This window comes from Ovis canadensis, chromosome X (genome assembly GCF_042477335.2).
Source record: "Ovis canadensis isolate MfBH-ARS-UI-01 breed Bighorn chromosome X, ARS-UI_OviCan_v2, whole genome shotgun sequence".
Lineage (NCBI taxonomy): Eukaryota > Metazoa > Chordata > Mammalia > Artiodactyla > Bovidae > Ovis > Ovis canadensis.
Window position 1 is genome coordinate 51,762,880 of NC_091727.1, and position 11,841 is coordinate 51,774,720.

Here is an 11,841-nt window from a genome sequence, read left to right on the forward strand (position 1 = left end):
CCTCTTTCCTTCCCACAGTACCTTATAGAAGAGTACTTATCAGTTCTATTTCCCAAGGTGGGAAAGAGGCTTGGCTATAGCAAGCAACTTGTTCAAAGCAAGGCTCCCAACCTCTCTAGGTCATAACACACTGAAAACATGTCCATGGAACACTTGGGTGAATTAATATTTCCTGCCTAGGAGGCAATATTTCCTAATACTTGTACAATTAATTCCTGGTCCTGTCTGGCAACTCTAGGTTTGAGGGATCCATTTCTTTCCACCCTTTAACACATCTGTGGCAGCTGTGAGACACATCAGTTGGGAAACATTGGTTTAAAGCTACACAGGCTGGGGCTTCCCTGATGACTCATGACTGTAAAGAATCCACCTGTCAATGCAGGAGATCCAACTTCAATCACTGGGTCAGGAAGATCCCCTGGAGAAGGGAACAGCAACCCACTACAGTATTCTGCTTGGAGAATCCCATGGACAGAAGAGCCTAGCAGGCTACACTCCATGGGGGCACAAAGAGTCGGACATGACTGAGTGATTAACACTTTCATACAGCCCACCTGAGCTTTCTGTCCCACCATACCCATCTCCCTTGATGACCCAACCTCAGCAGTACAGGAAACCCCAACTAAACAGAGAACCTTTATGGTGAGCACCACTCTTCCTTCATCACTTCTCCTTAGGAGTTCAAACCCGGGACTGAGATAACATCTCTAACGCAACTTTATGGGGCACATCCAAAATGTCCATATGACATGGTGCACTACAACAAAGACATGGACTTTATTTAGGCACAGATACATTTTCTGGCAAGGTAAGAAGAGGTTTAAAATTACAACTTCCTGGGGCAACTGCTTCTGGTGTACTTCTGAGAGGAAGGTGGGAAGTGGGGTGGGGGACTGGGTCACAAGCATTAAGCACAAGAAGCTCACCAATGAGGAGGAACTAAGCAGGAAGAAAAGAGAAAAAAGGAGGCTTTGGAGGAAGAAGAAAAAGAGGAAAGGGGAAGGGTCCTTGAGGAAGGTGGAAGAAGAGGAGGAGAAAGAGGAGGAAGAAAGGAGGTCTTGAGGAAGGAGGAGGCAGCTTAGGAGGAAGTTGGCCTCAGACCATACAAGGTAGACTATGTCAGACATCTCTAGGCCTGCGTTGGTTCAGCTGGGCCTGCTCCAGAGGAAGAAATTGCAGCGGGAAGAGGGGTCAGTGGGAGGACCCTGGGGCCTGGCACACATGTAGAAGTGGCGGCCCAGGTTGGGTCCTGGCTTCTTTACAGTTCGCATTACACATGGCTCCCTGTGTCCCCCACAGAGGGGCATGGGCGAGGGTCCTCCCAGCAGAGACTTCCAGAATGAGGTCCTTATCTCCTTTTCATCCTTGGCCTCTGAAGCCTTGGCCTGCCCCTCCACCACATTGGCCATCATGTCCTCTTCTGAGGTCTTTGGGCTCTTAAGGGTGCCCAGGCTAGGAAGATCCAAGTTAGAAGTTTGGGGGCGACTGGAGGATGGTTGGAAGTAGCTCATCAGGTTTTTTTGGCCTCTACTAGAGACAGTTTTACTTGACCGGGACCTAGTTGAGCGCACACGGGCTTTGTTTTGGCGCATGTATACCTGTGTTTGATTGCTGGGCTGTAGTGCTGATTGCTTGAACACAGGATCTTGTTTGAGGTGAACCAGGAATCGTAGGATCTTGAGTTGGGTACCTGCAAACTCGGGGAGGAAGCAGGTGCACAGAGGTGGGCACTGTTTTGCTGCCACAGAGGACACACTTAAGACTGCACCCACAGGGCAGTGATCAGAGCCCATCACCTCAGGCAGCAAGAAGGAGTCCTGAAAGGTGTCTATGACCAGGGTCCTATCCCCCAACACGTAGTCAAGCCGGGAGCCATAGTTCAAATGGCGGGCACCACTGACTGTCGACCAACAGGTGAAGGCCCTCTTCTGCTTTGGGTGGAAGCAGCGGTAGCTATCAATGAAGGGTCCCATGTGGGAGCCACTCTCACACCCCAGGTTACTGAGCAAACCATCCATCCACTTGCGCCCTGGGTCCTCTTCAAAGCATTCCTGGGGAAAAGGGAAGAAGACAAAGAAAGAGGCAGAATTAGATGCCTAGAACTGTAAGGGACTAACTGCTTCATTTTACAGACAAGAAAATGTGGCTGTTCCAAAGAAGAATGCTCAAGGTCATACAGTCTGGAACTGGCAGAGCTGGGATTCACTTTGCATCCTTACTGATTTAAAAGCTCATGCTTCTTTTTACTTCTGCATCAAGCTACACCTACTTTGCACTGGGCCATAAATCCTGGGCCTGAAAGCTTCCTGTTGGTTAATCAAAGCAATTCTCAGAATTGCTCACCAAGGGAATGGAAAATAAGATGTGTAGAATGGTTACCTCCAGGAAGTTGGGCTACAATTAGGAGTTAAGACTGTTGCCTTTTCATGTAAACCCTTTAGTACTATTTTGGTATTTGTTTTGGTATTTGACGGGCTCAAAGGATTCACAACTGAATACTTCCTTTGGCACTGATTCCTAATTCATCATCCACCCAATCCACTTACTCATCCATTCAATGCAACAAATGTTCAAAGAACACTGACTATGTGCCAGGTGTGATATGAGTGACAAAGTGGGACCCTGATCTAGTCTTGGGGACCAACAAGGCTTTCTTTTAGCAAGTGATCTGGAGCTGAGAAGTGAAGATTGAGCAAGAATAACCCAGGCAGAAGGTGTTACAAATTGAGATAACAACTTATGCAATGGGCCTGTGGAGGGAGGGAACAGTGTACCCAGAAGACTGGAGAGGCAATGAAACTGTGGACCAAAGTACCAATAGGAGATAACTATCATAGTCCACATAAGCAAGATATGATGGTTACTTAGACTAGGGTGGTGCCAGGGGAGACAAAATGAAATTAAGAGATGATTTGGAGCTAGAATCAACAGTACTCACTGGCCAACTGAATGGGAAAAGGGAGGGTAGAGAAGGACAATACTAACACGATTCCCTGGCTTCTGGTTGGAGCAACCAAGAGGATGGACGGTACCATTTAGGGAGGATGAGACTAGAATAGCTGGTCTTGTGGGAAGTGGACATATTCTGCTATTTTGGAAAGATTGTGTTTGTCATGTCATCTGGTATTATTCTTTTTTGTTGGGGAAAAAAAAAGAACACATAAAGTGCACTCAAGAGATCTAGGATATTTCTGAACTAAGAAGAGAACACATAAAGGTGTATGACACTATCACAGGAAGCAGGAAGAACAGATTAAGTAAATACCCGATGAGGAATAAGGTAGGGAGGACTGATGGCTTTCAGTTTGCAGTGTATACTTCCTTCCCCACCATGACCATCACCAGTCTCTATCTCATTTCTGCTCATTTTCCCCATTGGGAGACACATCTATGTCCTGTGGGTCTTCTGCAAACCAATCAAGGAATCTTCCTACAGCCTCTTCTTTGAGGCAAGCAATGATGAGAACTGACTTGAAGATTCTAGCACAGTGGTTCTCTAGACTGAATATACAATAAAATCAGCCTGGGAGTTTTTAAAACATACTGCTACCCTGGCCTCACATCCAATAGATTCTGACTTAATTGGTCTAGGGTTACATCAAGGTATTGATATTTTTGTAAAGCTACTTATTTTAATGTGCTTTCAGAGGTTGAGAATCATTGGCCTAGAGGGACTCAGAGATGAGGGGTTGATACAAGAAAAGAAAACAGAAGGGAGGGGATGCCCACCAATTCAGAGGACAGTGAGAAAAGCCAAAATGAGAATAACTTGTGCAATGGGCAGAGAATAGAAAACCTAGGTGGAGTGGATGGAGTGTGAAGGGGTGCTGAGGATGGGAATAAAAGACGGAGCACAGACAAGGAAGAGCCTTGAATGCCAGGCCTGGGTATTTGCTCTGCATGTCTGCAAGGTAACTGGGAGGTATTAAAGATTTGTGAGCAGGAAACATACTCTATTAGGGAAATGATCCAGATAATGTGGAGTTCGAGGCCCTCAAAATCTGACTGGAACTCTCTAGCCCCGTCCTCTGCTACTCACCTTCCTTCCCTGTCATCCCCTAATAAGAAGGGGACTTGTAGTTCCTAATGCACACCAGCCAAATTCTCACCTTGCAGTCTTTGCTCATCATGCCAGAATGATTTGCTCTCCACTCCACCCCCAAGTTCTTTTCTACTCATCTTTTAAGACTCAGCCATTTTAAGATATCTCCCCTGAAGTCCAGACACTATTCTATAATTGACTCGTCATGTGTCCATAGCCAACCATCATGCTGAGAGCTCTGGGGGACCAACAGTCAGAACTGACTGATAAATGAGTCCACAGCATAATCCTCAGTGCTTTGAGAACAGAATTTCAAACTAAGCTCTGCTTTTCCACGAAGGATACTGGCCACTGGGCAAAAAAAAAAAAAAAAAAAAAAAACAGCACTGATTGGCTGAACAGAATCAGTCATGAGTGAGATCAAAGGCCTAACGGGAACCTTACCATGTTGACTGCATCCCAGTGATCAATGGGGCGGTGGGCTGTATTCAGATCACCCATAATGATAACATGGCTGAAAAACATAAAATGAATGTCAAGAAAAGGAAGCAGCAGTCCTGGCCCATCTACTGTCTCCTGGGCCCAAGATCTGCCACCTGCCACATAGACGTGAAGATGGGATCCAACAGCAACGCATAGTAGTCCACCTCTCCAATTTCACTATAACCTTGATGCCTTTTACAAATGACCAACCCAATTCTGATCTCCAAAGGTAAAACTGTTTCTTTTTTGACATGATTGTCTCACTGATCTCTATCAAATGGCATCTTTCTGATCCTTCAAAGATGAGCTCAGGTACCATTCCCTCTAGGAAGCATCTCTTGATTATTCCAACCCAACCTCACTTTCCTGTCCTTCTCTGGAACAAGACTTTTCATTTGTTCTAAGTATGTTACCTTCCTCTTATTTCACCCTTAAAACTTTACTGAGGTAGGGATTCATACAGGGCTTCTCTGATAGCTCAGCTGGTAAATAATCCACCTGCAATGCAGGAGACCCCGGTTCGATTCCTGGGTCAAGAAGATCCACTGGAGAAGGGATAGGCTACCCACTACAGTATTCTTGGGCTTCCCTGCTGGCTCAGGTAGTAAAGAATCTAACTGCAGTGCAGGAGACCTGGGTTCGATCCCTGGGTTGGGAAGATCCCCTAGAGAAGGGAACAGCCACCCACTCCAGTATTCTGACCTGGAGAATTCCATGGACTGTATAGTCCATAGAGTAGCAAAGAGAACAACATGACTGAGTGACTTTCACTTTCAGGGTTTCATATACTTATTTTACAAAAGAGAAAACAGAGGCAGGACTAGCTTTTGGGCTCATAGTGAGTAAAAGGAGAAGCCAAGGTATGTGACCAGAGGTATTTGAGTACAAAACTCGTATCTGTATCACTTTACTTGGTCCTCACAAGCTCTTAAACAGAAGAGCCTATTCCCTTGGGCATGCTGTTGTCTACAACTAGGCTGTGAATAAATTCAAAATACAAAGATCCCACATCCCTCCCAATGGGTCCTGACACAGGACTGGGCACCCAGGAAAAGCTCAAGGAATCCTTGCTGCACAGGCTTACGGTACCTGCCAGCTGCCAGGAGAGCTTCTGCTCGGATCTGCAGCAAGCGATAGAAGCGCATCTTAAAGGTGAGTCGCTCAGGCTTCCCAGGGTCCGCATGGGGGCAGTAAACGTTGATTAGGGTCAAGGTCTTCTCCTTCCCTTCCCATGTGCTGGGAAGAAGAGAACCAGCCCATCAAAAAGGGATCACTTGCAAGCCACCCTTCCCCTTCCCACACCATGTGACTTCCACTCAAGGTTGTCTATGGGATTAAAGTAAAGGAAAGGGATAGAGAAACATGAATGAGCTGGCATACACAGGACTTGAGGATTGACTATACCTATGATGACACACAGGTAAACCAAGTAACGGTGCTGCCATTCACAATGATAGGCCACAGAAGGAGAGCAATCTGGGGCAGTAAGTTCAAGGTTGACTAACTTGCTTTTGAGGCACCTGTGGTAATAAATGTTAGGCCTCCCAACCAGGCTCCCTCCCACCTCAGCCCCAAGCAGAGACAGAGAACTCAAAACTCAGAGAAGAATACAATTTGTTCAGGGTCACAAACTAGGTAGCTTAGCCAGGACTTAAGTCCAGGAATGGCAAGTTTAGGAAGTTTTCCAATGGCGGATGCATGTTTATAAGGCAAGCCTTAGAACCACCACATTCACAGAGTTGAACTAGCAATGATGGGTGACAGGGGGATGTGGACTATTACCAGATTTTGTGTTGTGTGAGGAGGGCCCGGCCCTCACTATCCAGAGCTCGAAGCTCCTCTTGGGTGAAGTCATCCAGGTTTCCATAGCAACCCACATCCCCATTCTGCGTGGAAAGCAGGCCACTCAGGCCTTCTTCAGCAGCCACTGGGGTAGCACTGTCCTTACAAAAAGTGGCTACACCTGGAGACAGAGAGGGTACTGGAGACTGAGCAGGCCTGGCAGTCAACAGCCTGTTGCACAGCCTATTGCCCCTGCACAGGTCACATGCTCAGCTTCATCAAGCATAGCTCTCTTGATGACTCAAGGGCCATGGATACTTGGGGCAAGTCTACTCAAACCCTGGGTCTCAGTTCCTTCATCTTGAAAAGATACAGATTAATAACACCTAATATTCTAAGTGCTTTACATGTTAGCTGCTCAGAAAATGCTATTATTATTATCATATGAACTAATAAGTTCAGTTCTTGCAACAGCCCTAAGAAGTACACATTATCCCCCTTTTCAAAGTGAGGAACTTTGAGCATAAAAAAGTTAAATAGCTAGCCAGAGGGTACACAGCTAGAAGTGAGCTAGGATTCAAACTCAGGCAGTCAGGCTCCAGAGCTCACATAACTAACCACCACTTTTGTGCTTTTGCAATCCAATATTATACAAAAAAATATCCTTCATATAATCTTATGTGGCTTTATCTCTGTAGATAAAAAGCCTAATTTCTTACTGCCTTCTCATTAAATATTGAAAACCCTTTTCCACCTGCCCTCATCACTTTAAAGCCCCCAGAAAGACCCATTTACCCGAATAGCCACTGCGGTTGCGGCTGAAGCTGAAATAGGAGTTGTAGCCCTCAATGATAGCCAAGGGCTCTGTCAGCACATCCCCTGGGGGAAAAAATATGTAAGATTACATCGGAGATAAAACTAGAAAGGCCTGGAATTATAGCTGTAGGCTAATTTCTTGCACACATCAGAGCCAGGGTGGGAAGGGAAAATTAAGTATCTATGATTAGAGAAGTTAGAAAGGTGGGGACGATAGAGGAAACTGATACCAGAATTACAAGAAAGGGGAAGACTACCTAATGGGAGGTGAAGAATTAGGTGGGAAAAGGCTAGGTGACTGGAGGAAGTTGGGGGTAAGAAATGGTTATATGGGAGAGAAGACTGGGAATCTGAGCAGGAGGTAGGAGAGAGAGGGAATTGGAAGATTTGAACAGAGGATGCAGGGAAAGTAGGTAACTGGTCTTAAAGGTGGTTGGGTGGGAGCGGGAAGGAATCAGGGGATTGAGCTGTGGGGCGGGGGTGGGGGGGGGTGGAGGCGTTGTGTGTGCAGGGAATTACCAGAGTCTAAGCTTGGGGGTGGACATAGAGTAGGAATGAGAGGCTCTCTGGAGAAGGAAATGGCAACCCACTCAAGTATTCTAGTCTGGAGAATCCCTTGGACAGAGGAGCCTGGGGCTATAGTCCATGGGGTTACAGAGAGTCAGACATGACTTAGCAACCGAGCACTCAGCTGGGGAGGAGACAGGGGGTAGAGATAAGGGGATCTGGTGACTTTAGATAGAGGTTTAAAAAGGAGGAAATTAGGGAGTCTAAACTGGGGACAAAGATGGGGTGGGAATTAAAGGATATGGACTGCGGGCAGAAAAGGGAAATTGGGGGAATCTGACTTGGGAGTGGGAGATGGAAAGTGTGTAGGGGAAGGAAATTCGGGGGACTTAGCTGGGGTAGGAGAATGAGTAGGAATTGGGATGTGAAACAAGATGGAAATTGCAAAGGGGAGAGAATTATGATTTCGCCGAGGCCGGGAGATTATGTGGGAATTAGGAGATCTAGCTAGAGCGTGAAACAGAGAGGGGAGATTGGGATTCCAAATTGGCTCTAAGGGGGAGGATTCTAAGAATAGAGAAATGGGAAAGTGAAGTATATGGAGCAGTGGGAAAAAGTTAGCAGAAAGGGGAAAGTATGGTAGGCGGTCCTAAATTCTTGAGTGCTCACTGGTTACTTTGGTCTCCTGAAGACAGACGATGTCTGCATCCAGCTTGTCCAAAATGCGCCCCATGGCCATGGCGCTGCAGCTGCTGGGCTCCTCGTATTTCACCCCTTGCAAGGGGCTCCGGATCCCATTGATGTTCCAGCTCACCAAGCGCAACATGTCGACAACTAATTACAATGTCCTTAAGCCCGCGCCCAGCACAGGCGCTAGGGGAACCACTGGAAACTTTCAAATCCAGCAGGCCTGGGCCTCCCGCGCGCGGGCGCGCGCGCGCGGATTTGCGCAGGCTTTCTATTGAGTGCCACCCTAAACGGTCGGACGTACGTGGGGCGGGGCTTCAAGCTCTTCAGTTTTCATTGGTAGGAGGAGCGGAAGCTGATGGGGAAGGTGCGGTCGGTCTCCCCTAGGGGAAATGAATAGCGAGAGAAAGGTCACGGGTTGGGCTTCTCCTACCACCCAACACTGGCTCGTGTGCCTGAGTCTGATTCCGTTTCTACTCTGCTCAAAAGTCCCTATGGTGCTTTTGATTGCTTACAGACGAGATTTCACCACTATTCAAGTGGCAGAGCCTTAAGCGGAACCGCACAGCCAGCGGAAGCACGCAGCGACCAAAACCCCCGCCCCTAGTGTTCAGACCGCACCCCTTGGTACCCGGAAGCCTTTGAGGTGGGGAGCTGGGAGTGTCTGGAATAACCCAGCGTGTAAACGCGGAAGCCAGACTGAGCAAAGGGAGCTTTGTGGCTGAAGGCCTGAGCAGTAAGAAAGGCTCTAGATTTTGGAAATTAAGCACGTGTTGGTAATTGTTTGCAATTACTTTCTGCCAGTCTGTAGGTTGTCTTTTCCTTTTGTTTATGGTTTCCTTTGTTGTGCAAAAGCGTTTAAGTTGGGTTAGATCCCATTTGTTTATTTGCTTTATTGCTTTTGCCTTCAAAGACTGATCTAAGACTATATTATCAGGATTTATGGCAAAGAATGCTTTGCCTGTATTCTTTTCTAGGAGTTTTAATGTGTCGTGTCTTATATTTAACTCTGTAAGCCATTTTGAATTTATTTTTGTGTATGATATAAGGGAGTGTCCTAACTTCATTTATTTACATGAGGTTGTCCAGCTTTCCCAGCACCACTTGCTAAATAGACTGTCTTTTTTCCACTGTACAGTCTTGCCCTCTTTGCCCAAAAGTAATTGAAAGTAAGTGTGTTAAGACAGAAATATAGACCAGTGGAGCAAGGTAGAAAGCCCAGAGATAAACCCATACACCTATGAGCACCTTGTCTTTGACAAAGGAGGCAAGAATACACAATGGAGTAAAGACAGTCTCTTCAATAAGTGGTGCTGGGAAAATGGACAGCTAACTGTAAAAGAATGAAATTATAACACTTCCTAACACCATCAAAAAATAAACTCAAAATGGATTAAAGACCTAAATGTAAGGCCTGAAACTGTAAAACTCTTAAAACATAGGCAGAACTCTCTTGGACATAAATCACAGCAATATCCTCTATGACCCAGCTCCTTAATTTAATTAATTATCACTCAGTTGTGTCTGACTCTTTGCAACCCCATGGACTGTAGCCTATCAGGCTCCTCTGTCCATGGGATTTTCCAGGCAAGAGTGCTGGAGTGGATTGCCATTTCCTTCCCCAGGGGATCTTCCCAACCCAGGAATCGAACCTGGGTCTCCCGCATCACAGGCAGACACTTTACCATCTGAGCCACCAGAGAAGTCCCTAGAGTAATGACCCAACTCCTAGAGTAATGGAAATAAAAGCAAAAATAAACAAATGGAACCTAATTAAACTTAAAAGCTTTTGCAAAGCAAACCATAAACAAGATGAAAAGACAACCCTCAGAGTGGGAGAAAATAATATCAAATGAAACAACTGACAAAGGATTAATCTCCAAAATAAGCAAGTGGCTCATGCAGTTCAATATCAGAAAAACAAGCAACCCAATCAAAAAATGCACAGAAAACCTAAACAGACAGTTTTTCAAAGACATATAGATGGTTAATAAACACATGAGAAAATGCTTAACATTTATTATTAGAGAAATGCACATCAAAACTAGAATGAGGTGTCACTGCATACTGGTCAGAATGGCCATCATTAAAAAAAAAAATCTACAAACAATAAATACTAGAGAGGGTGTGAGAAAGGGGAATCCTCCCGCACTGTTGGTGGGAATGTAAGTTGATACAGCCTCTGTGGAGAACACTGGAGATTTCTTTAAAAACTAGGAATAAAGCTACCATATGACCCAGCAATCCTGGTACGGGGCATATACCCTGAGAAAACCACAATTTTAAAAGACACATGTACCCCAATGTTCATTGCAGCACTATTTACAATAGCTAAGACATGGAAGCAATGTAGATATCCATCAACAGATACAGAAATTGTGGTACCTATATACAGGGAAATATGTGTGTGTTTGGTGGAAGGTTGGGTGGGTGTGTGAGCACATGCCTGCTCAGTTGTGTCCAACTCCTTGTGACCCCATGGACTGTAGCCCGCCAGGCTCCTCCATCCATGGGATTTTCCAGGCAAGAGTACTGGAGTGGGTTGCTATTTCCTTTTCCAGAGGATCTTCCAGACCCAGGGATCTAACCTGGGTCTTCCACATTGTAGGCAGATGCTTTACCATCTGAGCCACCAGGGAAGTCTATGCAATGTATAATTTACCATAATGAAAAAAAATAATAAAAGGAATGAGGAACCATCACCTCTTCCTAGTTCCAAAACATCACCTAAAGGGAAACACATACCCCTTAAGCAGTTAGTCCCTATGTCCTTCACCACGAGCACCTGGATGCCATCAATTTGCTTTCTCTCCCTGTGTGTTTATCTATTTTTGATTTTTCACATAAATTAAATCATTGCAAAATGTACTAAATCCCACTGAATCATACACTTTAAAATTGTTAACTTTATGTTGTGCAAATGTTACCTTGGGCTTCCCAGTGACTCAGCGGTAAAGAATTTACCTGCAGTGCAGGAGACATAGGAGACACGCGTTTGATCCCTAGGTTGGGAAGATCTCCTGGAGGAGAGAGTGGCAACACACTCCAGTATTCTTGCTGGGACAATCCCATGGACAGGGGAGCCTGGCAAGCTACAGATCAAGGGGTCACAAACAGTCATGACTGAGCACTCAAATTTTACCTCAATTTTTAAAAAGCATATACACACTATAATATATAAAATAGAGAATCAACAAGGACCTACTGTACAGCACAAGGAACTCTACTCAATACTCTGTAATAATCTATATGAGAAAAGAAGCTAAAAAAGAATAGATGTATGTATATGCTGTACTTTGTTATACACCTGAAGCTAACACAATATTATAAATCAACTATACTCCAATGTAAACTAATTTTTGTTAAGAAAAGGAGAGGATAATGAAATGTTCTATGTGCATTTATATGGGAAGATATCAAAGTGCATTGGGGGGCAGGCTGCAAAATAGTACTGAAACTTTTGAATAAACCATGGGGAAAATGAAGGAGTGGGGAAGCACTCTAATGGAGTAAGACTTAGGAGA

General features: G+C 45.3%; 1 protein-coding gene across 4 annotated transcripts; it reads right to left on the reverse strand.

The window, feature by feature from the left end:
• Positions 1–753: 753 nt before the first annotated feature.
• On the reverse strand, positions 754–8,890 carry APEX2 (apurinic/apyrimidinic endodeoxyribonuclease 2). Of its 4 annotated transcripts, none has more exons than XM_070291572.1 (6): positions 8,307–8,890; positions 7,103–7,186; positions 6,308–6,488; positions 5,615–5,761; positions 4,487–4,556; positions 754–2,051 (listed from the first exon to the last, which is right to left on the reverse strand). In XM_070291572.1, exons 4-6 carry the CDS (start codon positions 5,668–5,670, stop codon positions 1,146–1,148), a joined length of 1,032 nt encoding a protein of 343 aa, XP_070147673.1. In that variant the 5' UTR covers positions 5,671–5,761; positions 6,308–6,488; positions 7,103–7,186; positions 8,307–8,890; the 3' UTR covers positions 754–1,145. The 4 variants fall into 4 exon arrangements, with proteins under 4 accessions (XP_070147673.1, XP_070147672.1, XP_070147674.1 ...); XM_070291571.1 differs by having other exon boundaries at positions 8,300–8,873; XM_070291573.1 differs by lacking the exon at positions 6,308–6,488 and having other exon boundaries at positions 8,300–8,617.
• Between the last annotated feature and the right edge of the window lie 2,951 nt (positions 8,891–11,841).

What these genes read in the sequence shown, in the direction of transcription:
- APEX2 (XM_070291571.1), bottom strand. Translation starts at nt 8,456, where the DNA reads ATGTTGCGCTTGGTGAGCTGGAACATCAATGGGATCCGGAGCCCCTTG. An exon ending in GCTCTCCTGGCAGCTGGCAG is followed by an intron (nt 4,557 to 5,614) that starts GTACCGTAAGCC and finishes TATGTTTTTCAG; the next exon opens with CCATGTTATCATTATGGGTG. An exon ending in ACTGGGATGCAGTCAACATG is followed by an intron (nt 2,052 to 4,486) that starts GTAAGGTTCCCG and finishes CCTTTTCCCCAG; the next exon opens with GAATGCTTTGAAGAGGACCC.